General features: G+C 38.0%; 1 protein-coding gene and 1 pseudogene across 1 annotated transcript in view; one reads left to right on the top strand and one right to left on the bottom strand.

Moving 5' to 3' along the window:
• The window catches only part of MRPL1 (mitochondrial ribosomal protein L1), a 102,258-nt gene that overhangs the window by 30,334 nt on the left and 44,052 nt on the right, over positions 1-27,872 (bottom strand). Inside the window, exon 7 of the mRNA XM_045996550.1 lies at positions 22,288-22,394. Within this exon, the coding sequence (XP_045852506.1) occupies positions 22,288-22,394 (107 nt within the window). The remainder of the gene's footprint in view (positions 1-22,287; positions 22,395-27,872) is intronic.
• On the top strand, positions 11,607-12,083 carry LOC123935662 (annotated as a pseudogene).

Raw genomic sequence — 27,872 nt, forward strand, 5'->3', positions numbered from 1 at the left:
ACCACAGCTGCAACAGGCTAATTACGTTTTTACAGCTTCGATATTTTTAACTATATTTTCAGGATTCAAAGGCAGTTACACTGGCCTTTTTTAAGTGTACAGTTCCATACATTTTAACTCACACATACATTTGAGGAACCACCACCACAATACATGATAAACCACCAAAAAAACTTCATCCGATCTCTCTTAGCCACTCCTAACGCTTGCGATCCCTGCTGTCACTACAGTGTGTCTTCCCCACCACGTCATACAAATGGAGTAACAGCACGGAACCTTTGTTTTCTTCCCTTTGTAATTTTTTAGAAGTGTGGCAGGTAAAATATATACAGCATAAAATTCACCATCTTAACTGTTTTGAAGTACGTGGGTGGCATTAAGCACATTCTCACGGTTGTGCACCTCTCAACACCATCCATCTCAGAACTTTTCCCATCTTCCTCATCTAAAACCATACCCACTGAACACTAATTCTCCACTCTCCCCTGCCCCCAGCCCTGGCAATCACCACTGGACGGCCTGTCCCTATGAATATGCCTGCTTTAGGCTCCGCAAACAAGTGGAACCATAGTGTTCACCCTCTGTCAACTGGGGTACTTCGTGCGGCACAATGTCTTCAAGGTTCACATGTTATGCAAATAGCACGCATCAGAATTTCCTTCCTTTTTAAGACCAAATGAAATTCCACTGCACACACAGGCATACCTTGTTTTCCTGACCTTCACTTTACTGTACTTCAGATAACTGTGTTTTTCACAAATTGAAGGTTTGTGGCAACTTTATGTCGAACAAGTCTACTGGTACGTTTTCCCAATAGCATTTGCTCAATTCATATCTCTGTGATATTTTGGTAATTCTCACAATATTTCAAACTTATTCACCGTTATGGAGTCAATTGACACAGTAAACTTCACTGTTGACTGATTTTAAGAAATTTCACCACCGCCTCGCCTTTAGCAACCACTGCCCTGATCAGTCAGCAGCTGTCAACATTCAGGCTAGACCGTCCATCAGCAGAAAGATCACAACTCACTGAAAGCTTGGGGATGGATAGGATTTCTTAGCAATAAAGTAATTTTTAATTAAGGTATGTACACCGTTCTTTTAGACATAATGCTACTTCACACTTTAACTACGGCATAGTATAAATATAACATTTATATGCAGTAGAGAACAAAAAAATTCACTTGACTCACTTGACTACAATATTTACTTTATTGCAGCGGTCTAGAACTGAACCTGCAATATCTCCAAAGTACGCTGGAATATACATTTTGCTTATCCATCATCTGTCATGGACACTTGGGGTGCTTCCACTTTTGGGCTATTTGAATAATGCTATGAACACAGCTGCACACACACCTGTGTGAGTTCCTGCTTTCAATTCTTTGGAGTATATTATCTATAACTAGAATCTATGGTAATTCTGCTTAATTTTTTTAAATTTATTTGACAGACAGAGATCACAAGTAGGCAGAGAGGCAGGCAGAGAGAGAGGAGGAAGCAGGCTCCCCGCGGAGCAGAGAGCCCGATGCGGGGCTCGATCCCAGGACCCTGGGATCATGACCTGAGCCGAAGGCAGAGGCTTTAACCCGCTGAGCCACCCAGGCACCCCATGTTTCATTTTTTGAGGAAGTCTCGTGTACTTTCCCACAGCAACTGAACCATTTGACATCCCCGTCACCAGTGTACAAGGGTTCCAATTTCTCTGTACCCTCGCCAACCCCTATTTCTGGGTTTGGGGGCTTTTGTTGTTGTTGTTGTAGTTGTTTTTATAATATGCATCCCATTAAGTGTGAAGCAGTATCTCATTTTGGTTTTAATTTGCATTTTCCTGTTGGCTAATGATGCTCAGCTTCTTTTCATGTCTTTATTGGCCATTTGTCTATTCTATGTGAGAGATGTGCATTGAGATCTCTTGCTTATTTTTTGAATTATTTATCATGTTACTACTGAGTTACAGTGGTCCCCCTCATCGATGGGGGATATGTTCTAAGAGCCCCAGTGGATGCCTGAAACTGCAGAGTACCAAACCTCTATACTATGTTTTCTCCTACATACACATATCTATGGTAGAGTTTAACTTCTAAATTAGGCACAGTAAAAAATGAATAATAATAAAAAAGAATATAACATGATAATATACTGTAATAAAAGTTAAGTGAATGTGGCCTGTCTCTTTCTCAAAATAACTTACTATACTATGCTCACCCTTCTTGCGCTGATGGGAGATGATAAAATGTCTAATGGTGGGCCACCTGGGTGGCTCAGTCAGTTAAGCGTCCAACTCTTGATTTGGGCTCAGGTCATGATCTCAGGGTTGTGAGATCAAACCCGCACCAGGCTTCACGCTCGGTGGGGAGTTTGCTTGAGATTCTCTTCTTTTCCCTCTGCCTCTCCCCACTGCCTACTGTCTCTTTCTCTCTCAAACAAATAAATTTTTTTTTGTCAAAAATGCCGACATGGTGAGATGAAGTGAGGTGAGTGACACAGGCATTGCAACACGGCATCAGACTATTACTGACCTCCTGACCAGGAGGCAAGAGGACCACTACTTCCAGATTGCTGTTGACTGTGGGGAACCGGAACTGCGGAAAGTGAAACCACAGGTAAGGGGAGGACCCCGTACGGGAGCTCTTCTCATGTTCTACATACAAGTCTCGTGCCGCGTGTGTGATCCGCGTAGATTTTCTGCCATTCGGCTGCCTTTCTACTCTGCTGACAGTGATCTTAGATGCGCAAAAGTTTCAAATTTTGATGAGGTCCCATTTATCTCTTTTGTTGCCTGTGCTTTTGGTGTCAGTACATAACCTTTTGTGACCACTTGCACCTGGGTTATAGAAGGTACCTTTTGAGATTCACTTAAGTTCTATCAACAGTTCATACCTTTTTTAATCACTGAACAGTACTGCATCATATGACATACCAGATGTGGTTTTTAATCCATTCATCTAGAGGACAACTGAGTTTTTTCCAGCTTTTGATCATTTTCAATACAGTTCCTATAAATATATGTTCAGATATTTACATAAGTTTTTATTTCACTTTAAATGTTCCAACTCTAGGGGCACCTGGTGGCTCAGTCAGTTAAGCGTCTGACTCTTGATCTCAGCTCAAGTCTTGATTTTAGGGTCTTGTGAGTTCAAGCCCTGTACTGGGCTTCCTCTCCTTCTGGGACACCAATATTAGGAAAGCTAGATCTTTGTTATTAGCCCATAGGACCCTAAGGCTTTCTCTTTTTTTCCAACCTTTTGTCTTTGTTTTCAGATTGGATAATGCCTATGGTCTATCTGTAAGTTCTTTCTTTCCTCTGTTATCTCCACTAATTTCATCTCTAGTAGCTCATAAATGATTTTTATGAGGTCCCTTTCCCAGGTTCTCCCCTCTCCTCGAACTTCCCAGTACTTTCTGGTTCCCTAAGGCTCTCCTCTGGAACCCCAGCCAGAAAAATAAAATGTATTTACCCCATTTTGCCACTTACTCTCTGTAACTGCTCCTGCATTGGGGGCCAAATGACAAGACAGAGAAAAGAAGCTAAGACAGTGTGCCTCCCCCTCTTGTGACCACAGAGCCTCCAGTCCGAAAGGAAGGTTCCCTCTTCTCAAATTTTAGATACCTGTACCCTTTCCTGCACCAACTGTTTGCACTAGGATTCACGATGTCTACTTCTCCGGCCTGAAGGGGAGGGCTTCTCAAACTGCAGCTCTCTCTGCCTGCGCTGACGCCGCGTCCCCGTTTTAGGTTATGGTGAGCCCAGTTCATGACAACACAAGGAGAAAAATGACAAACTCAGCAGCAGAGGTGAGGGCTGGTACTTCAAATTCTGGCCTTCCCTAATTTGTCTGTCACTATTTACTTTCCAGAGTCTTCAAATAGCTACTCCATGCCTTCTGTCCAGGTTTTATAACAGCTGCGTTCAGTGTGAGAGAGAGGCTGGCCTGTGATTACACGGTATCACCTGGAACCAGGTCTTCAGACTCAGGTGTTATGTATTTACACTTTAGGGTTGGCAAACATTCTCTGCAAAGAACCAGATGGTAAATATTTTAGGCTTTTAAGGCCACATGTGACATTTGCTGCATATTCCATTTTTTTCCCTTTAAAAGATTATTTTAACCTCACAAGTGGTACAAAAACAGACTCACAGAACCACTGTTTGCCAACTCCTGTATTAGAATATATCATTTGTCTCCAAATATATAAAAATGTATGCAAAAGAAAAGTTATGGAATGAGTTATGCTTTACATCACTTTAACAAATTCCCAACTTTTGGGGCAGGTGGGTGGTTCAGTCAGTTAAGCGACTGCCTTTGGCTCAGGTCATGATCTCAGGGTCCTGGGACCGAGACCCCCATCAGGCTCCCTGCTCAGTGAGGAGTCTGCTTATCCCTCTCCCTCAGCCCCTCCTTGCCCCACTTGTGCTCTCTCTGTCTTAAATAAATAAATAAATAAAATCTAAAAAAAAAAAAATTCCTAACTTTATCAAAATCTAAATGGGGGAAGGAGGATGCTCTCAGGTAACAGCGGCTTTCATCATTGCTTACGTTAAAGCTATTTGGAAAATGCTGAATTTTGTGTTTCTATTTAATGTATTTAGTAATTCATAATAGGGTCTTATTGGTGTTTTACTGTTTACTATATATACTATACTAGTGAATGCTACTGGTTGAAAGTAACACTGATGAAACTCACAAGGAATCACATTCAGACCCACTCAATTTCCTCTCCCAGCATTCGGATAAAGACAGACTGCAGTGAAAGCCAGCAAACTAATCACTGGTCTTTGAAATAAGTTAACAAAAGAAAGACGTGTGTGCAGTGTACTGAAAACTATTATTAACAAATGGATTAACAAAGGAAAGCAAGTCAGTTTACCGCCTTTTACATGTTTTGACACACATATTTTTCATCACGTTATTCTACTAACCAATGACCACTACATTATTGAGTTAATGCAATGAATTAAAAAGAGAAGTTAAGCATTTTTTAAATGATATGGTTTTTCTTATGTTACTATTTATATCTGGTAGAAGGGGAAAGTCACACTTCAATTCCCAAATCCCTAATTTCATGACAATATAAGTAAGAAAATTGGGAATGATAGTAAACGATTCTTGACCCAATACTACTACTGGTAAAAAAAAAAAAAAAAAGGCTGATGAACATCCATCCAAAGGATGTAACATACTACAAGGATGATTCACCCCAGTTAAACATGCGTATCTCACAATAAAGCATTAAGCAGAACCCTGGCACATATTGCGTTCAGGATAAATATTAGTTTCTCTCTCCTCTTTCTTAGCCCCATACAATTGAAGATCTAAGATCTATCACCAATCTACTTCCTTCTTTTTTAATGAGAATGAACAAGTATAGAATTTGAGTTTTACATTCTACAGTTTATTTTCTTGTCTTTATAATTCCCTTACCTATGAGACAGTTCACTAGTATACCAGAAATAAGGCAACAAACGAAGTTAGTTACCAGCTGGAAGGAATGGAGAAAAAAGAGAAGGGGAAGTAGTAGAGAGCTATGGGCCAATGAGCTACCACCTTTCATCCAACTCTGGCTTGCGTCTGACTGATTTAAGCAATATTCTTTGCTTGCCACTTTTACAACTTATGGGCCTCGTTGCTATAAAATAAGCCTTCAATTTCCACGTACTACATTATCCATATCCTGCTTAACCAAACTTCAACACATTCACTTTTCCTGTTGTAACATGTTCACTACAACTGGAAGCTCTGATTTCAACAGGAGATTTTACTATGTTTATATTCCCTTACCCTGAACTTGTTTATTTTTGTTAAAATATACTTCAGCTTTTATCAGCTGCCAGGTAAACAATATTCTTGCCACAAAACAATTCACTATTACATAAGCAAAGCATAATGACACAAGCCTATGAATGAACCATGTCTACAACTTTAAAAAGGAGAATAAAGCACATCAAAGACACTGCCTTTATATTAAGTGTGTCAGAGATCCAAGTATTTTTGAAACCTGAACAAGAAACACTAGTTAAATCAGGTCTTGGCATGATTTGGTATAAACGTAAATCCACGCTGTCTTATCCTGTTTTTTCCCTTTTAGAAAATGAGCATAGGTTTTATTTGCAGATACTTTTATCATTTACAAGTCTTCAAATTCTGGTTACTTATATGACTGTAAAAGGACTATAGCTGTTTTTCTTTAATGCTATGGTAACTGGTCAAGTCAAAGCCAGTCTCTTACATAATGTATATTTTAAAGATATTCAAAATTTAATCCTATTTAGTGACATTTTTACAAGTCTTCCTCATTCCAAATCATTCCAGATTTTATATTCTAATTATCCAAAGGATACAAACATAATTATTTGAAGGGGTACATATTAATAAATCAAAAGAATAGAAATGGTTTCTAAAGTGAAACAGAACAAATTTAAAGTATGTAGTTGTTTTAGAATACTCTCTTTTATTTACTTGGTTTTATAGTATGGTAATGGGAACTTGTCCTGTAATATAAGAAAATAAATAGGGAGAGTAGACTCCATTCACTCAAAGGAGGAATCAATGTTTCACAATCAATTTACTGGGGCCACTAATTCAGAATTTGTAGTAATTCACAATCAAATTTTTTTACAAGTTTATAATGTAACAAATGAATAATATAAGGATATAGGAAAACATAATATCTTTAAAGAACAAACTTTTATATTAAAAACATTTTTAAATAAATGTTTGTGATTTGTTAATAATAGAGCATTATTAACTCAGTTAGCATCTACCAGGTAACAATTTGTGATTAGATACCCTATGTAATCAAAGTTAATTAGCCTGAATGCCCCTCAAAAACTTTCTGTGGTATTCATTTTTCACTAATTCATGCTAATTTTCCCATAAATTTAATTATATTTTCATCTTTCCAATATGTAGGTGGACAGCCAAAGAGGAAGGGATAAGCAGAAAAGAACTAAAAAAAAAAAAAAAAAGCAAAAAGGAAAGAGAGGAAGAAAATAGTAAAGAAAAACCTCAAAGAGCTATTAAAAGAAAAAAAAAACAGTTAAGAGAAAAGGGGGAAGAAGGGAAAGGGGAACCTGAAAACAAACCTTACTACTATTGCTGCTGCTATTATTACTATTATTATCATCATCATCATCACCATTACGATTATTGAACCAAGCCTCATCTAGTACCCTCCTGCCAGAGTTCTGAAAGCCAAGTGAGGGGCGGGGGTAGGGGAAGGATTTCTCAGTATTCAGTATATATAGATTTACTTAATCTCCATTTTCATTTTTCTCAACTCCCAACCTCCAGGTTAGACACGCTCTTTTTTAATTTTTCCATCCATCTGCCAGCATGGGAAAGGGCAGTTACCCAGTGTCAGGAAGTATGTTAAGAATCTTCAATAGTTTTAACTACTGCTCCCTATTTTAGAGGGTTTTTGTCCCATCTCCAGACAAACATTGACACCCAGTTCCAGAGGTATGTAGAGGGAGATCCTGAGCCTTTTACAAGATCCAGAAATGTAGACTACACTAATTTTTTTTTTTTTTGGCTTTCTCTATTGTTGACTTCAGAAATTTTTAAAAAGTAGAAACTATAAACAGTGCATTCTTCAACAATAAGGCAATCAAACTAGCATATAACTAAAACTGAAGTCAAAAAAGATTCTTAATATTTTTTTAAAAAGGTTCCAAATTTTAAAATACTTTGCCAAATAAGATTAAAAAGTACCAAGACACATTATTTTAAAAATAATGACAAGAAAGCTAAATATCAAGATACAATCAGAGGCAAATTCACAGATTTAAACTCTTTGGAATTTAAGAAACAAAGCTGATGAACATAGGGAAGGGGGGGTGGAACGGCAGGGGGGGGTGGAAAGAAAGGAGGCCAAACATAAGACACTCCTAATAACAGAGAACAAAGTGAGGGTTGCCAGAGGCGGTGGATGAGGGGATGGGCTAAACAAGTGATGGGGACTGAGGAGGGCCCTTGTTGGGATGAGCACTGGGTGTTCTGTTTAAGTGATGAATCACTAAATTCTACTCCTGAAACCAATTATCCTCTATGTTAACCAACTAGAATTTAAATTAAAACCGAAAACCAAACAAACAAAAAAGAAAACTTACAAATCTGACATAAAACAGAAAATTAGAAAACCAACAATAGCAAAAATCTCAGGGTAACAGCATAAAAAAAAGAGCAAATCAACAAATTATAACTAGAAAAAGGTACCAATAAACAAATTCTAAAAGCCATACTAAAAAATAAAACTACTTTGAAAAGCATATATAGGACAATGTTCTATACTTAGGCTCCAAGTGGGAACATATTTAAGGGATAAACATTAAGATGTCTGCAACTTAATTTTCTGTGTTTCAGAAAATAAAAGATATCTATTACTTTCTCTAAGCAAACCACTTTAACTAGTTTTCTAAGCAGATGTGGAAAAATTAGTGAATCTAGGTGATGAGAATATAGTATATAGGTAGGTGTTCATTCTACTATTCTTTCAACTTTTCCATTCATTTAAAATTTTCAAAATAAAAAACTGAAGAAAAATATGCAAACACTGAGGACATTTACAAATAGGAGCTTAAGTAGAGGTAAGAATTTATAAAGCAATAAATTCCAAGAAAATGTGTAGTATTAAATTTCTTTACTTTCTTACAGGAAACATAATGAATACGGTTTAATTGCCCTTCAGATGTTCTTTTCTAAAGTGCTATGAACCCAAGACCCCCACTGTCCTAGGAGAAAGGGAAGATAAAACATCAAGATCCCTGATTTTATGGTTTTTCAGAAAATATTATAATGGAAAGTCATTTTTAAAAACGCTCACTTTATGTACATGTATACTTGAAAAGAATTCCTTCAAAGTGAAAAACTGAAACAGAAAAAGCTGACTGGAAGTATAACAGGTCTTTATGAACCATTCTTTCAAAGGCCAAACATTTTCTATAAAGTGTGGAAAATTCTGGCAAGTTGCTGGGCTGACAGCAAAACACTTAATAAAGGAAACAAGACTACAAAAAAAAAAAAATTGTCTGAAACTAAGTAGATTCACAGTACATTGCACCCTTTGAAAGGTCCAGTATGTATCACAAAGCAAATCTGTCTTTATCCTCAAACTTTATCCAATTATCTTAATCACAAAAGATTTTTCAATTAGAACTGATTTCAAAATCAAAGCCTAAAACCCATGGAAACTACAGTGAGTACTTCCATATATATAAGATTCTAATAAACTGGATTCGACATAAAAGTTAGCTTAGTTGAGGGGGCCGGGTTAAAAAAAAAAAAAAAGGTTAGCTTAGTTGCTAGTTTAAAACATATATACAGAGACATGGGGTTGATTTTACAGGCTCTTTTAGGAGTATATATAATGGGCTATGGGAGCAATATAATTTATTATGGTATTAAATACTGTGATAGGTTAAATACACCAAGTAAGCATACTGCAAATCTTCCTTTAAACTACAGTGCACGTCCTCCGTTCCGGATAACTGCTTCCTACTACAAGTCTTAATGTGCCACATTTTATAGCTCTAGTAATTTTTTCCTAATAAAAAGTTGTCCCTTAATCTCTACCATTCTCAGCAACTACAACATTACCACACCTGTTTTCGAAATATGTGAGACAGTCAACATTAACCAACGTGAAAGGAGACGAAGAAAGAACACTTATGTATTTGACAAATATAAAAGTATTATGTGTATCTATGTAAAATGGGAAATTCCACATTAATAGAAAATTAGAAAAAAAACTTTTACCTTATAATAAAGGAAAATAATAAGAAAGCCAATCAATAATGCAGTTGCCCTTTAATTACACTTAGAAATCCAAAAAAAAGTAGGCTGGAAGCCAAGTATCTTAAATCACACAAGGAATCTATCAGTGAGGGAAAAAAACAAGGCATATTCTGAAAGCCTCACAGCTAACATAAAATGGATTTGTGGTATGTTGTAAAATACTAATAGGCACCCTTTGAAAATTACTTCAAAGTCTTTATTCTGGCAGGTTTATGCTATAATACCTTAACACAGTTTAATTTTCTTGTGTAATGTCAAAATATACACCTGGCTAAGTGTTTCTATAAATAAAGGATGGGATTCTTAATTCTTCATCCTGAGAAATTCCAGGAATTAAAATTTTCACTTTCAATATTACCCCAATAGGTCTGTTCGAAAAGCTGGGTATAAATCAAATTTTTATAAAACAAGACATTGATTCACTATATATAAATTGAGAATGTCTTTTTTTTTTAAGATTTATTTATTTGACAGACAGAGATCACAAGTAGGCAGAGAGGCAGGCAGAGAGAGAAGGGGAAGCAGGCTCCCTGCTGAGCAGAGAGCCCACCGCGGGGCTCGATCCCAGAACCCTGAGATCACAACCTGAGCCGAAGGCAGAGAATTTAACCCACTGAGCCACCCAGGTGCCCCAAAAATGTCTTTATTTCTAACTGACCTTCAACTGGCAGTAGCTTTTGTTATTCTTACATTTGTATATTCATTCATCAAGAATTACTTATTGAGCACCTACCATTTGCCAGGTACTATTCTAGTCTAAGAATTGGGGATAGAGTAATAAACAAAATGAAAAAAAATTTCCTTTTATTTTCTTATTCTTTTAGGTTTCTTGGCTCCCCAGCTGTGCCAAAGCCTTAACTGTCTCTCAAATCCAGCCAGTCTTCTTTTAAATGAAGTTTTTCCGGGCACATGGCCACTCAGCTAGCACAGACCTTCAGCTAAGCCATGTGCATAAGCTCTGAACCCTGGTATGGGGCAGAATTGATGCGGTCAGTGGTTCACATGCTTGAAAGAAAGCTGCTTGCTCTCCACCTGCGTCCTGACTCCTTTACTTAGGCTACAAATCAGACATGCCATCAGCCAGATTCAACCACACAGAGTAAAAGACCCTAAGAGATGGGGAAAAAAAGTGTGTGACCCCTGGATGACTCTGGGACATAACAGCCCTAAACTGCCCACCCGCTCTAACTTGGGAGAAAAGTGACTTTCTGCTGTGGTTACGTCACTGTTGTTTGGTCCCTCTGAAAGAGCTAAACCAGTGCAGGCGTCCAGGCGTCCACTCATCGTGTTGGGCACTATTTTAAAACACGATCATGACCCTTAATTCCCCTGGTATATGTTTCAGACTCCTCACAGAAGCTATCCTTGATCTACTCTACGCCATGATTACCTCAATCACAGCTTCTTTTGTGCAGCTTCTTCATAGTTTATATGTATCCATTAGTACACTTATGACACCTTACTATATAGTTTATTTCCATGTTTATTATTAGATGTGTCTTTCTTAAAAAAGGTCTTATTCTTTTTTGTATCACTCTATGTCTGACACAGAGTCAGTACTTAATATTATTAAATAAAACATGTTAAATTGGGGGCACCTGGGTGGCTCAGATGGTTGAGCATCTGCCTTCAGCTCAGGTCATAATCTCAGGGTCCTGGGATGGAGCCCCACATGAGGCTCCCTGCTCATTAGGGAATCTGCTTGTTCTCCTCTCTCTCCCTCTGCCCTTCCCCCTGCACATGTTCTCTCTCTCTCTCTCTCAAATAAGTAAAATTTTTAAAAAACAAAAACAAAAACAGCCTTTTACGAAGATGGCGCCGAAAGCTAAGAAGGAAGCCCCTGCCCCTCGCAAAGCCTAAGCCAAAGCAAAGGCTTTGAAGGCCAAGAAAGCGGTGCTGAAAGGCGTCCACAGTCACAAAAAAAAGAAGATCCGCACATCACCTACGTTCCGACGACCCAAGACTCTGCGTCTCCGAAGGCAGCCCAAATACCCTCGAAAGAGCGCCCCCAGGAGAAACAAGCTTGATCACTCTGCCATAATCAAGTTCCCCCTGACTACTGAGTCAGCCATGAAGAAAATAGAAGACAACAACACACTTGTGTTCATTGTGGATGTCAAGGCCAACAAGCACCGGATCAAACAGGCTGTGAAGAAGCTCTATGACATGGATGTAGCCAAGGTCAACACCTTAATCAGGCCTGATGGAGAGAAGAAGGCATACGTTCGACTGGCCCCTGACTATGATGCTTTGGATGTTGCCAATAAAATTGGGATCATCTAAACTGAGTCCAGCTGGCTAAATCGAAATACAGTTTTTTCCTGATTAAAAAAAAAAACAAAAAAACGTTTACTTGGTTTCTTTTTTTTTCTTTTTTTGTTTTTGTTTTTGGTTAGGTTATAAATGAACTAATAATCTTTCCTATTCAAAAAATAAAGTTTAAAAATATCAATAAATGAAGATTTTTTTTTTTTATATAGGATGCAGCGAAAATATCTCATACACTATAGGTCAGAAAAATCAGTCCCAAACACTGGGTAGAAAAGGCCTTATTTTTAGTAATTAGATGCCAGGCAATCTCAGTGTTTATAAACACTTCAATTCTACAAGCACCTTCAGTGACCATAGCTCTTGTCAATTTCATTTACTAGGCACTGGTAAAAAGAGCAAGTCACAGTAGAGGTGAGTCAGACAGGGTGTCCACAGTAAAAGGGAGTCACAGGCCTCCTCACCAAAAAAAAAAAAAAGAAAAAAGAGAGCATAGTGGAGAATCAGAGGAGGCCCAGAAACATGAGGAAAAAGGAGTAAGAATGGCAGGGAGGAACAGATGAGGAAAGTCAGAATCTTAAGTAAAACAGAAGACTCTAACCGAAGAAGAAAACAATGGTAATGTTTACCTTCCTATTGAAAGTGGACACTGACTCACACATACACCAGTATGTATCACCTAACAAACTGACGAATCGATTACATTCGGTAATATCTAATTCTGCTGAGTATGTGAGGCACTGTAACACTACTGAATGAATTACAAGGTAATGCGAACATTTTAGAGAGCAATTTAGCGATACTTACAATAACATTTTCAATATACATTCTATTTCTTGAAATTCGCCTTCTGGGTATACTTGAAAAAAACTGGCAATATGTATTTTTAAGAATGTCATTCAAATATTATTTGTAATAGCAAAACACTGGACATGATCTAAATGTCCATCAACAGGAAATGAATATTTGTACATGTTCACAAGAGAATATGCAACCATTGAAAAGAACAGAACACATCTCTTTGCATCTTTGAAGACATCCATGCCATTTTAAGTGGAAAAGAAAGGTATGGAACAGTATGTGTGGCCTATCTTGTGTGTGAGTGAATTTTTATAAGGGTGGGTTTTTTTAAAAAAGATTTTATTTATTTATTTGACAGGAAGAAAGACAGTGAGAGAGGGAACACAAGCAGGGGTAGAGGGAGAGGGAGAAGCAGGCCTCCCACCAAGCAGGGAGTCCAAGGAGGGGCTCAATCCCATGACCCTGGGACCACGAACCAAGCTGACACTTAAACCAGGCACCCTCTAAGGGTGTTTATGTAATGCCTTAACATTTCTAGAAGGACAAAAACTATTTTTTTAAGTGTATTTACTTTAGGGGCGCCTCGGTAGCTCAGTCAGTTGGGCCTCCAGCTCTTGATTCAGCTCAGGTCATGATCTCACTGAGCTAGAGTCCCATGTTGGGCTCCATGCTCAGTAGGGTGTCTACTAGAAATTCTCTCTCCCTCTGCCCCTCCCCATGCTCACGCTCTCTCTCTTCTCTAAAATAATAAATTCTTAAAAATCTGTTTTAGAAAGTGTGTTTACTTTTAGTAATGTCTACACCCAACATGGGGCTTGAACTCATGACCCTGGGCCAAGAAGCAGGTCTCTTCTGACTGAGCCAGCCAGGCACCCCAACAAAAAACTATCAATAAAAGTTCTAGGGAAAAAAAAAAAAAGTTCTAAGAGAAAACATTGCAGGGAGAGGGGCTTTAGTGTGTCTTTTCTGTAAACTGCTCTAATTTAACCAAATGCATATGTTAATTTGATAATTTTAAAATGTCAACAGAGTTATCTGGTCATAATTTTCTGTCTCTAATAGAGTTTTCTATATTATAAACCAGATAAATCCTTTAAGAATTATCTAATTACTATCTGAAATTGAACTACTATTTGGAATATATATATATATACTAGCCATACTAGGCAGGTACATAATTATGTCTCAACATTTTTAGAGAATCTCCCTCAGTTTCATCTCTTTTTCATGGAAAGAACCATAATTTTAAAAGAAATTAGGGTACAGTGAAATATGTTTTTCTCCCCTGTGAATCTTTATTTTTAGTTTTATGCTTTAAAATCTTTCCCTTGGAACGCTGTGGTGGCTCAGTCAGTTAGGCATCTACCTTCAGTTCGGTTTATATCCCAGGGTCCTGGGACTGAGCCTGGCCTCAGGCTCCCTGCTCAGTGGGAGGCCTGCTTCTCCCTCTCCCTCTGCCTGCCACTCCCCCTGCTTATGCTCTGTCAAAGAAATAAAATCTTTAGAAAAGAAAAAAATAAATAAAATCTTTCCCTTAAATTTGGTCACTTAGGAGTTTACTTTTATCCCAACCAACATACCCTTCATGCTGAAGGAAAAAAAAAAGTGGTGACTACTTGATAGTCAATTGACTGAAAAATAAAATATTCCAACGATAACTCATTGTGTTTGCATAATATTCAACATATAATTTAAATAGCATTTCCATGAATAAAAACTTGAAAGATAAAAAAATAAAAAAAATTAAATAACTAAAAAAAAACTTGAAAGAAAATAAAGAATATTTAGCCACAAATGAAAGAAATATATAAAAATACATTTTATCTAAAAATAAATGGCATTTTCTCTGATATAAGCATTTGATCTGACAGCATGCAGTCATAACCAATCTCATGAATGTGTAAATTATAGCACAAATGGTAGGAAAGATTAGCAAAAACACCTAATTTACCTATAAGTAACACTGCTGACAAATATAAGATACTGGCTAACTATAAGAGTGTTTGTATAGGTTTGAGATACGAGGGCATTAGAAGTTGAGTTCTAATACCCAAGATACCAACCTTCAAGTCAGATAACTAAGAAACATCATTCAAATGACTATGCTTATCACTTTGATACAGAAGGAAAGCCAGCTTAAACTAGTCTAGACCAATTTCATATTTCATCAATACCAGAACTGGATCTTAAAGCCATGTGGCAGTGTGGACCTGTTGAGAATCCTAACAAGTGGTATCAAAATGACTGAACTGAAGTAAGACAGATCTGTCTTCTACAGCAAACACAAACACAAAATTAATACATTTCACTCTTCCAAAAAACATCTTTTTAGATCAGGAGTCAGCAAACCTTTTCTCTAAAGAGCCAGAATATAAAGATTTCAGGTTTTGCAGGCTACAAATAATCTCTGTAGCAAATTCTTCGTTTTGTTTTATTTACAACCCTTTAAAGTTGTAAAGAGCATTCTTAGCTCACGGGCTGTACAGAAACTGTCCGCAGCTGGATTTGGCCCATAGGCTTTGGCTTTTGACCCTGATCTAGATACCTTCCTTCCTTCTATACACCACAGTGAGGACCCCGACTGGGCATGTGCAGCTGTTAGTGCTCCTTTATCTGCACAGTCCTCACGTCACACAGGGGGCAAAAATAAATGAATAAAAACCCAACACCTTCAATATTTCCAACCGTATAGGAAGAATAACATCACTCAGGACGCCTGGGCGGCTCAGTCGTTTGGGCAAACAACTCTGGGATTTGGGCTCAGATCAGGATCTTGGGGTTCTGGGATGGAGCCCCAAGTGGGGAGTCTGCTTGGGAATTCTCTCTCCCTCTGCACACCTCCCCCCCGCTTGTGTTCTCTCTCTCTTTCAAATAAATAAATATATCTTAAAAAATAACATACCTCAGAAATCTCAAACTTTTGAAAGATATATTACTTTGCTTTAAAATCTCTTTTATCTCTGATAATTATAAATAAAATTCAAATACTTATATTAATACAATTGTAAAAACATTTTTATTCCTTTTTAAATAACTATATTGAGGTATACTCGATACACTGAACATTTTTAACTTGATTGAGGTATATTTTACATATCATATTACTTACCATTTTCTAATTTATGTTTCTTGATTTTTTTAGTAAGCTTGTCAGATTGTGCAACAATAACCATAAGTCAGTTTTAAAACTTCTTTTCATCACCCCAAGATGATCCCTGATGCATTTACTCTTAATGCCTAAACTTACTGCTTCCATCCTGCCCAAGGCAACCACACAGCTACTTTTTATCTTTACAGTTTTGCCTTTTCATATAAATGGTATCACATAGTATGTGGTTTCTATGTCTGATTTTCACTGCGCATAAAGCTTTTGTGAATCATCCACAGCAGAGCAGGTATCCACAGTTCATTTCTTTTTTTTGCTGAATAATATTCCACAGGATATGTTGCACATTCTTAACGTGTCAACTTATTAAGTTCTGACACACGTATATACTCATGAAAACCTCATGAGTCAAAATAACAAACATGTCACTTATCCCACAAATTCTGTGCGCTCGTTTGTAATCCCTCCTTCCCACCCCTCCCCATCCACTTATGCCCACAGCAGTGACTGGTCTGTTTGCGTCACATTATACATTAGTACACTATATAAACTCGCGTTTGCCAGAATTTTATATAAACAGAATCATACAATATGTACACCTTTGGCTTTCACCAGTATAATCATTTTTAAATTCATCCATGTTAAATCATGTATTAATTTTTTTTATTACTAAAGACTATTCTATTAAATAGATATATAAAGATTATTTATACATTCACCTGTCAATGGACATGTGGAATGTTTTCACTTTTTAACTATTACAAATAAATCTGTCATAAGTATTTGTTCCTGAGTCTTTGTAGGGACATGGTTTCATTTCTTCTGCATAAATATCTAAAAGTGAAATGTGGATCATCCAGCAGGTGGATGTTAAATTTTTTTTTCCATTTTATTTATTTTTTCAGCATAACAGTATTCATTGTTTTTGCACAACACCCAGTGCTCCATGCAAAACGTGCCCTCCCCATTACCCACCACCTGTTCCCCCAACCTCCCACCCCTGACCCTTCAAAACCCTCAGGTTGTTTTTCAGAGTCCATAGTCTCTTATGGTTCGCCTCCCCTTCCAAATTTTAAGATATATTTATTTATTTGAGACAGACAACGAGCAAGCAAGTGGGGGAGGGGCAAAAAGAGAGGGAGAATCCTGAAGCAGCCTCCCTACTGTGTGCAGGGCTTGATCCCAGGACCCTGAAATCATGACCTGAACCAAAATCAAGGGTTGGCCACCCAACAAACTGAGCCACCCAGGCACCCCTGGACGTTAACTTTCTTTCTTTTTTTTAAAAGATTTTATTATTTAATTTTTTGACAGAGAGAGATCACACGTAGGCAGAGAGGCAGGCAGAGAGAGAGAGGGGGAAGCAGGCTTCCTGCTGAGCAGAGAGCCTGATGCGGGACTCGATCCCAGTACCCTGAGATCATGACCTGAGCCGAAGGCAGCGGCTTAATCCACTGAGCCACCCAGGTGCCCTGAATGTTAACTTTCTTAAGCTGCCAAAATGTGCCAAAGAGGTTGTATCATTTTACACTGCCACAATAGTGTAAGTGTTCCAATCTCTCCACTTCCTTATCAATACTTGCTATGGTCAGTTTTTCTAATTTTAATTATTCTAATAGATGTGCATTGATAGCTCATGGGGGTTTTAGTTTGTATTTCCGTTAACAACTAATAATGCTGAGCATCTTTCAATGTGCTTGTCATCTGTCTGCCTGCCATGTGTCTGCACACCTTGATCAGGTATGTTCCAATCTTTTGCTCATTTTAAAAACTGGGTTTTTTCTTATTATTGAGGTTTAAGAGCTCCTCATATATTATGGATTTATCAGTGTTACATAATTTGTAAATACTTTATCCCAGCTGTGATTTATCTTCCCTTAATAATGTCTTTTATTTTTTTATTTTTTAAGATTTTATTTATTTATTTGATAGAGATCTCAAGTAGGCAGAGAGGCAGGCTGAGAGAGAGAGGAGGAAACAGGCTCCCCCCAGAGCAGAGAGCCCAATGCGGGGCTCAATCCCAGGATCCTGGGATCATGACCCGAGCCGAAGGCCGAGGCTTCAACTCACTGAGACACCCAGGCGCCCCAATAATGTCTTTTAAAGAGCAAATGCTTTTTATTTTTATACAGTGCAATTTACTAATTTCTTCTTTTGCGGATGATGCTATGCTTTTCATTTCACACCTCAAAAAAGAAAATCACTGTCTAACTCAACTTTTCCTTCCACAGATTTTATAATTTTAGGCATGATGTTTAGGTCTTTGATACATTTTGAGCTAATTATATGTGGTATGAAGTCATGGGTCAAAGGTCATTTTACTATATGCAGATATTCAATTGTTCCAGTACCATTTCTCGAAAAAATTAATGTTTCTCCATTAAAAATGACTTTGCAACATGTTTTAAGTCAGCTGTCCAAAAAAAAAAAAAAAAAAAAAAAACCCATTGGGTTTTGGGACTCTATTCTATTCTACCACCATCTTGTCTTTTTTGATGTCAATACCACAGTGCCTTAAACACCACTGCTTTATAAATCTTGAAATCAGGTAGATCTCTAACTTCGCTATTTGTCGAAGCTGTTTTAGTTATTCTAGATCCTTTGTATTTCCATACGAATCTTAAGAATCAGCTTGCCAGTTTCTATCAAAAAAAAAAGGCTAAATGGGATTTTGATCAAGAATGTACTGCATCCGGGCGCCTGGGTGGCTCAGTGGGTTAAAGCCTCTGCCTTTCGCTCAGGTCATGATCCCAGGGTCCTAGGATCGAGCCCCGCATCGGGCTCTCTGCTTGGCAGGGAGCCTGCTTCCTCCTCTCTCTCTCTGCCTGCCTCTCTGCCTGCTTGTGATCTCTGTCATATGTATAAATAAAATCTTAAAAAAAAAAAAAAAAAGAATGTACCGCATCTACACACTACTCTGGGGACAACTGACATCTTAACAGTACTGGATTCACGGACCGTAAACATGGTACCCCTCATTATTCATACTAGATTCACTGACCGTAAACATGGTACATGTCATTACTTACACCGGATTCACTGACCGTAAACATGGTACACGTCATTATTTATTAGATCTTAATTTCCCTCAACTATGTCTTGAAATCTTCATGTTCGGATCTTGCACATCTTTTGTCAGATTTATCTCTAAGTATTTCCTATTTTTTGATATTACTATATATATATATATATATATATATTTTTACTTGTAACAGTATTTGCTTGTAATTTACTTATAATAGTGAAAAAATGGAAACAACTCAAGTGCCCACCTGACTGCACTGCCTAAAATACCTAGATTGGTGCTGAACAGAAGTGGTGAAGGTGGACATCATTAACTTGCTCCTGTTCTTAGAAGAAAAGTATTCAGTTTTTCACCTCTAAGTATAATGTTAGTTGCTGGTTTTTCTTAGACGCCTTTCGTCAGGTTGAGGGCATTAACTTCTGTTCCTGGTGTGCTGAGACTTTTTGATCAGAAATGAATGTTCAAGTCTCTCAAATGCTTTCTCTGTATCTACTGAGATGATCAGATGGCTTTTGATTTATAATTTGTTAATATGGTGAATTTTAATGATTGATCACTGAATGTTAAGTGAACTAGTATTCCTAGGATAAACCCTACTTGGTGATGTCATGTTATCCTTTTTCATATATATATTGCTGGATTCTATTAGCTAAAATTTAGTTTATAACTTTAACATCTATTTTTTCCTAAAATTTTTATTTATTTATTTGACAGAGAGAGAGATCTCAAGTAGGCAGAGGCAGGCAGAGGGGGTGGGGGAAGGAAGCAGGCTCTCTGCTGAGCAAAGAGCCCGATGCAGGGCTCGATCCCAGGACCCTGAGATCACGACCTGAGCTGAAGGCAGAGGCTTAACCCACTGAGGCACCCAGGCGCCCCAACATCTATTTTTCATGAATGATAGTGGACTATATTTTTTTGCCTGGTTTTGGTATCGAGGTAATGCTGACTATCGTAGGTGAAAAAGTAATCAGGTCCCTGTTACTTCATATTAGCCTGAAGTAGAAATCTGCTTTATAGTCATTAGTTCAACTATTCCTTCCTAGCCTAGAATGTATGCATCATTATTTTTTTTTTAAATATTTTATTGATTTGACAGACAGAAATCACAAGTAGGCAGAGAGGCAGGCAGAGAGAGAGGAGGAAGCAGGCTCCCTGCAGAGCAGAGAGCCCGATGCGGGGCTCGATCCCAGGACCCTGAGATCATGACCTGAGCCGAAGGCAGAGGCTTTAACCCACTGAGCCACCCAGGCGCCCCTGTATGCATCATTATTAATGTCATTTTGCATTTAGGGAAAATGGGGAATGGGACTCAGAGAGCAATGGAACGCAATTCCAATCTGGAACTAGGATTTGAATCCAGACAGTATAAATCTAAAATCCACTCTCTTAATCTGTTATACTACACAATACTATAATATTTAAGTAGTATTAAAAAAGATTCTCAAGAAATAAAAAATTTTTAAAATAAAAAAATTTAAAAAACAAAGATTCCCTTTAAACATGGAAATTGATTTATTTTTCATTAAGAAAAAGCATTCTACCTCTAAATGATACAAGTAGTCTGACCTGGAGCTCCTGTAATCACTTAAGCACTACGGTATTTGTTGAGAAGAATAAATGAGATGTCAGTTTCTTATACACTGAGTCGGGATCTAGATAAACTATTAACTACTGAATATACTGAAAACATTACTTAACAAAAAGCAAAGATCCACCTGGAAAAAAATAGTCTTATAAAGATGTCCTATAGTCCCCCAAAGTCTAACCAAAACAGCACCAACGGGGCACATGGGTGACTCAGTCAGTTGAGCATCCTACTTGGTTTTGGCTCAGGTCATAATGTCATGGGTTGCGGGACCAAGCCCTGTGTCAGACTGCGCACTCAGTGGGGAATCTGCATAAAGATTCTTTCCCTCTGCCACTCCTCCCCTCCCCTCTCTTTACTATATAAATTCTATAGCTCAGGAATTCAAGTCACAACATTTTAAGAAACTTGTTTTAAGTCTGCCATTCCATAAGTAGCAGAACAGGTATTCTCAGTTCTGTAGAGAACTAAGTCTCTACAGCTCTAGAATATTTTCTAAAAATTCCCATTTTTTTCATTTGCTTTTCACATTACAATGTTACCATCCCTAAGAAATAAGAAGCACTGCCAAGGGCCTTTTGGAAATAAGGAAAGTGCAACATCAGATTTTAGCAGGCCACAATGCCATGCAATTGGCGCTGAGCTCTGATGTAATGACAGCAGACAGGGCTTTCCCAATCCCTGACTGGATTAAACTGCTTTGCCCTCTTTCTAAGGCAAGTTTTCCTTCCATAAAACTAGCTGAGTGCTTTTCTCGACTTCTGATAGTCTACAGTGGGCACAGCTCAACTAGCTTGGACTACCAGCTGTTGGCTGTAACGCAGAATCCCTCTTAAGAGCAGGACGGGAAGAGGAGTAACAGCTACTCAAATAATTCCAGGCCTGCGGCAAGATGGTTTTGAGCAAAGAGCCTGGAGTCTTGAAGACTGCCAACACTCAAATACCTATTCTGCCTCACACCAGCTGTGAGACCTTGGAAAAATTATTTAAACTCTTTGGCCTTCATCCATAAAATGGGGATGATAATTTGTCCTCTCATAGTGTTGAAGATTAAGAGAGAAAATATACGAAATGAAGAGTGTTAAGAAGAGTGCCTGGGCACTGCTTAAATTTTATTATCAATATCATTATTATTCTATGGTTACTGAACAGGAAAAAGTACTTTAGAGATCCCTTAGCATAAAGAAGATTGTAGCAAATAAATGTATATCTAAAAACAAAGTCCTATAAACCTGACCTATGTATATCAGAGTCCAAAAAATAGCTTTGAAAGTTGATTTCCAGCATATTCTATAAGTAGACAAACAGTTTTTAAAACACAAGGAGGGATAATCAAAACAATTCATAAAAATAAAGCAAATTACTCAATTCCATGATAGGAGGATTAAATACCTACTATGGGCTTAGCCTTATGCAATGTTCCATAAGGGATATGCAAGATCTAACCCTATTCTCAATAAACTTATTGGAATAATCAAATAAGGAAAATATATCACTGAGGGGCACACGAAGGAATTCTCAAATACCATTAAAATCTACGAGTTGAATGTACAGAATAAAAAATTATCTGTCTGCAGACTTAGTGTTACTCCTGATGCTAGTGCCAAGAACAAGTTCAAAGGAGCGGCCTGTTATATTGTAAATTATCAGTCACTCAAGCAAAACAAAAGAAGGCTATTTAATAGTTTCCATTGTAACTTACTGTTGCTATTTTGGTCTCGAGAAAGTTCTCCCTTTCTTCATCTACCTTAATTTCATGTCCCATTTTAAATAATTCAAGCATTTTGGGGATGTCACGGCCAATGGAATCTGGTTAGAAAAATTAAAAATCCAAAGTTAATACTACATATAAACAAGTAACAAAAATTACAGAGTAAGAGAAACATTCATCCTATATTAAGATATAGTAAACAAGCCGTGGCAGACAGACTAATTTAGAGTGTTGCATGCCCTTTCATGACCCCTCCCCGTGAGTGTGAACGGGAGCTACAACTTGCTTCTAACCAAGAGACAGAATGCTTATATACACATGATTACATTACATAAAACTGTTAATGCTGACCCCAGAGGAGACTCTCTGCTTTACTGGTTTTGAAGAAGCAGCTGCAATGTTTAAAGCTGACATAGGAAAAGGGCCCCAAGACAAGAAACTGATGCCCTCAACCAGCAGCCTGCGAGGAGCTGAATCCGGCCCCAAAGCCATGTGAGTCCAGAAGGGGATCCTCCCCAGTCAAGGGTCAGATGAAACCACAGGCCTGACTGATACCTTGATGGAAGCTTCATGAGACACGGAAGCAGAGGCCCCAGCGTAGGTGTACACACATTCCTAACACACCATGAGATAGGAAATGTGTGCTGTTTTATGACACTCAGTTTCTGGGAATGTCTGCCTTCAGCTCAGGTCAGGATCCCAGGATCCGGGACTGAGCCCAGCATGGGACTTCCTGCTCAGCGGGGTGCCTGCTTCTCCCTCTCCCACTCCCCCTGCTTGTGTTCCCTCTCTCACTGTCTCTGTCAAATAAATAAATGAAATGTTTTAAAAAAAAAAAAAAGAATTGAAACTCAACTTATTGGGTCACTTTGTCCTCCATTATGGTAGAAAGAGTACAACTGAATACAGAAAGGAGAAAAATGAAGTCAAGGTAAAAATGAAGAATTTTCAAAGAATCACACAGAAAACTTGAAAAATAAACTGTACCTTCCAACGTTCAGTCATTAATATTTAACTCAAATTTAATACACAAAAATACAAGTTTTTAATATTTCATGACACCACACCTTTACTTGAAAAATTTTCAATTTTGTAAATAGAAAATATGAATTATTTAATTATTTGAAGAGTAAGAAATACGATAAGGGATGTGCTACTACAGACACATCACTTATACATCTCCAATAATTCTCCCCAGGACAAGTCAGCACGAAGATCTCATTACATAAAGTACAGTATATCGGGGCGCCTGGGTGGCTCAGTGGGTTAAGCCGCTGCCTTCAGCTCAGGTCATGGTCTCAGGGTCCTGGGATCGAGCCCCCCATCGGGCTCTCTGCTCAGCAGGGAGCCTGCTCCCCCACCCCCCTGCTTGCCTCTCTGCCTACTTGTGATCTCTGTCTGTCAAATAAATAAATTAAAAAAAATAAATAAAGTACAGTATATCTTCAGCATACATTACTTCCAAGGATCACCTGGGGAGTTGTTCAGTATAGCTCAGGAGCACTTCAGTACAATGAAAGCAATTATCCACAAGGAACTTAAAATCTAACTGCAAGTGATGGAGAGAAAAGGGACTTGCAGATAGAACAACTACTAAAAAATACCACTTTTTTTAAAGTATCACATTCTGATGTAACTATACTAAACAGTATGAAAAAAAGCATAATAAAAACAGTAAATGCTAAAAGTGATGTACAAAAAAGAGGAACCTGGTTAAATCATTTATCTCTACTTACAATTGTTTCTTAAGAATAGTACCTTCTATGTAGTGACAGCTCAAGAATTATGTTAACTAACCTAAATCTATAACCATAATGCCTTCCTTTCTGTCACTGCGAATCGAGAGTCTATGCTCTTAGCAAAGGCCAACCCTCTCCATTTGTGCGCTGGATACCACCACTCCCTTCTCTCTACTATCCCACCAACTTCCTTAGACATGCTTTTCTAAATCATCAGCATCAGTTTGCAAACCTGCTATAAAATCTCCCATCTTAAAATAAAGTCCGCAACTTCATACTGTCTTCCAGAAACCAATACTTCCCTAAAGGGCGTTAAGTTCTCAAACAGCTGTCTATCTTTTTTCTACTTCTTCTCCTTCCATTTTCTCTTATATCTATTTCAATCACGTTTTCATCCACTGAAAGTAGTATTTTCAAGGTCACCAATGACCTTCACAATGACAAATCCAATCATCATTTCTCAATGTTCCTCTGATTTGACCTATCAATAGCAGTTCAGAGTATATCCCTCCTTTTCCTAAAATATCCTGACTTGTCCTCTGAAACACTTTCTCACTGCCTGTTCCACTCAGTTTGTTGGCTGAGCCACCCTCACCCGGGCGACTTACAAAGACTGAACTACTTCAGGGCTCAGTCACTTGACTTGTCCTTCTATTCAATCACACCTCAGCAATCTCATCCAGACACATGGCTTTAAAAACCATCTCTCTACTGATAACTGCCAAATTTGTATCTCCGGCCACAGCCTCTCTCATCCAATCACCTACTTGGTATCTCTGTCTAGATGCAGGTAGATAATTAGTAAGGAGTACAAAAGGACAAATGTTTGCTAAAGGAATGAATAAATGACTTCACCATTTTGAGTCTGATTTCACAGTGAAATTATGAGTGTGACAGATCAGGGCTTAGGAAGAAAACAGAAACAGTTTTACACTAAAATAAACTGAAGAGAAGGTTCTCATGGGGTATTGAAAAAACATATACAGCGTGTGTAGTTAGAATAAGAAACCAGGGGGCGCCTGGGTGGCTCAGTGGTTTAAGCCTCTGCCTTCGGCTCAGGTCATGATCTCAGAGTCCTGGGATCGAGCCCCGCATCGGGCGCTCTGCTCAGTGAGGAGCCTGTTTCTCCCTCTCTCTCTGCCTGCCTCTCTGCCTACTTGTGACCTCTCTTTCTGTCAAATAAATAAATAAAAATATTTAAAAAAAAAATAAGAAACCAGAAAAAAGTGATAGACTGGAGGTAATGATGCAGATTTGAGTTTTCGGGCCAATTCTATCCCAAAACAAATGAAATTTTCTTTCTTTGACCTTTTTTCTACCTCTTTGTCCTATAACCAAAGTGTGTCAATGTTTATTTGCATTTATCTTATGAGCAAGATGTTGAGCATCATTTCTAGTGCTTAACGGCCAACTACATAGCTTATTTTGTAAACTGCCTGTTCAGTTCTTTTGCCCCTTTTTAAAAGCAGTCTTCTTACTGAGTCTTAAGAGTTCTTTGTACATTCTAAAAATAAGTCCTTTGCCAGATAAATATGCAAATATTTTCCCTCAAGCTGTGGATTGTCTTTTCATCTTCTTAATGGTGTCTTCCCATGAGCCATGTTCTTAATTTTGACAGTCCACTGTAGCAATTTTTTCTTCTATGGCTCATGCTTTTTGTGTCCTAAGAAATCTTTGCCTAATCCAGAGCTGTAAAGATTTTCTTCCAGAAAATTTCCTTCTAAAATTTCATGGCTTTAGCTCTTATAATTAGATCTGTGATCCATTTTTAATTAATTTTTGTGTTTGACGTGAGGAAAGGGATAACCAGTTATTTTAGAAACAGTCACTGAAAACTATTCTTTCCCTATTTAACCTTGGCAGCTTTGTCAAAAATCGGTTGTTCCGTAGGCGTGGGTCTGTTCTTTAACTCTCGATGTTTGGTCTGTAACACATCCATCTTTATGCCATGCCACACTGTCCTGATTACTACAGCACTAAAGTCAGGTCATGCAGGTCCTCCAATTCTGTTCTTCCTTTTCAAACACATTTTTTTACTCCAGGTCCTTTATATTTCCACTACATACTAGAATAAGTTTCTCAATTTCCAAAAAAAAAATTTTTTTTTTTAAGCTTTCTGGGAGCTTGTTTGGGACTGTACTAAATCTGTAGAAAATGTAGGGGGAAATCCCTCTCAACAATATAGCCTTCAAATCCACAGCAATGCCTGTCCCTTTATTTACTTAGGTGCTCCTGATACTTTCAGCAATATTTAGCAGTTTTCTGTAAGTAGGTCCTGCATCTTTTGTTAAAATTTACTCCTGGGGCGCCTGGGTGGCTCAGTGGATTAAGCCGCTGCCTTCGGCTCAGGTCATGATCTCAGGGTCCTGGGATCGAGCCCCGCATCAGGCTCTCTGCTCCACAGGGAGCCTGCTTCCTCCTCTCTCTCTGCCTGCCTCTCTGCCTGCTTGTGATCTCTCTCTCTCTGTCAAATAAATAAATAAAATCTTAAAAAAAAAAAAAAAAAAAAAAATTTACTCCTTATTTTGACTCGCTATTCCTTTGACTTTTTTATTCTCTTATTAATGGAACTGTTTTATAAATTTCATTTTGACTGGCTATTGCTGGTATAGAAAAACAGTTGATTTTGTGTATTGATCTTAAATACTGTAACCTCACTAAATTCACTTATTAGAATTCACTCATTTAGAATCCTAACTTCTGGGCATAAAGACAGTTTTATTTCTTCCTTTCCCATATGTATGTCCTTTATTTCACTGGCCTTCAGTACAATGTTGAACATAAGTGGTGAGAGCACAAACTTTACCTTGTTGCTGATTTTAGGTAGAAAGCATTCAGTCGTTTGTTTTTGTTTTTTTTAAGATTTTATTTATTTGACAGAGAGAGATCACAAGTAGGCAGAGAGGCAGGCTGAGAGAGAGGGGGAAGCAGGCTCCCCACCAAGCAGAGAGCCGGATGTGGAGCTCAATCCCAGGACCCTGGATATCATGACCTGAGCCGAAGGCAGAGGTTTAACCCACTGAGCCACCCAGGCGCCCCCGAAAGCATTCAGTCTGAATGGTCTCATCACTAAGAGTGATATGAGCTGTTGATCTTTCATAGGTGTGCTTTGTCAAGCTGAAGAAGTTCCCTTCTGTTTCTAGTATTCTGAGTTCTCAGCATGGCTGTGAGATTTTGTCAAATGTTTTCCCTGTATCTAGTGAGATGATCTTAAGGTCTTTTTCCTTTATTCTACTAACATGATATATAATATTGATGTTCAAATGTTAAACTAACTTTGTAATCCTAGAATAAACCTCCTGGGTTAATGTTTACTAACCCTTATATACATACCTACATATATACATAAAAACATACCGCCAGATTCAATTTGCTAATGTTTTATTAAGAATTTGTGCTTCTATGTTCATGAGGGATATTGATCTGTTGTTTTCTTTGCCTATGATATCCTTGTCTACCTCTGATATCTACCTATGATATGCTGAGCTCATAAAATGAATTGGTAAGTGGTTCCTTCACCATTACTTTCTAAAAGAGGTTGTGATAGATTGGTATTATTTTTGCCTTAAATGTTGGATAGAATTCCCCAGTAAGAAATCACGTGGCCCTGAACTTTTCACTGTGGGAAGCTGTAAATTACTAATTCAATTTCTTTTTTTTTTTTTTAAGATTTTATTTATTTATTTGACAGACAGAGAGCACAAGTAGGCAGAGAGGCAGGCAGAGATAGAAGGAAGTAGGCTCCCTGCTGAGCAGAGAGCCTGATGCAGGGCTCGATCCCAGGATCCTGGGATCATGACCTGAGCCGAAGGCAGAGGCTTTAACCCACTGAGCCAC

Source organism: Meles meles, chromosome 2 (assembly GCF_922984935.1).
Source record: "Meles meles chromosome 2, mMelMel3.1 paternal haplotype, whole genome shotgun sequence".
NCBI classification, from domain to species: Eukaryota; Metazoa; Chordata; class Mammalia; order Carnivora; family Mustelidae; genus Meles; species Meles meles.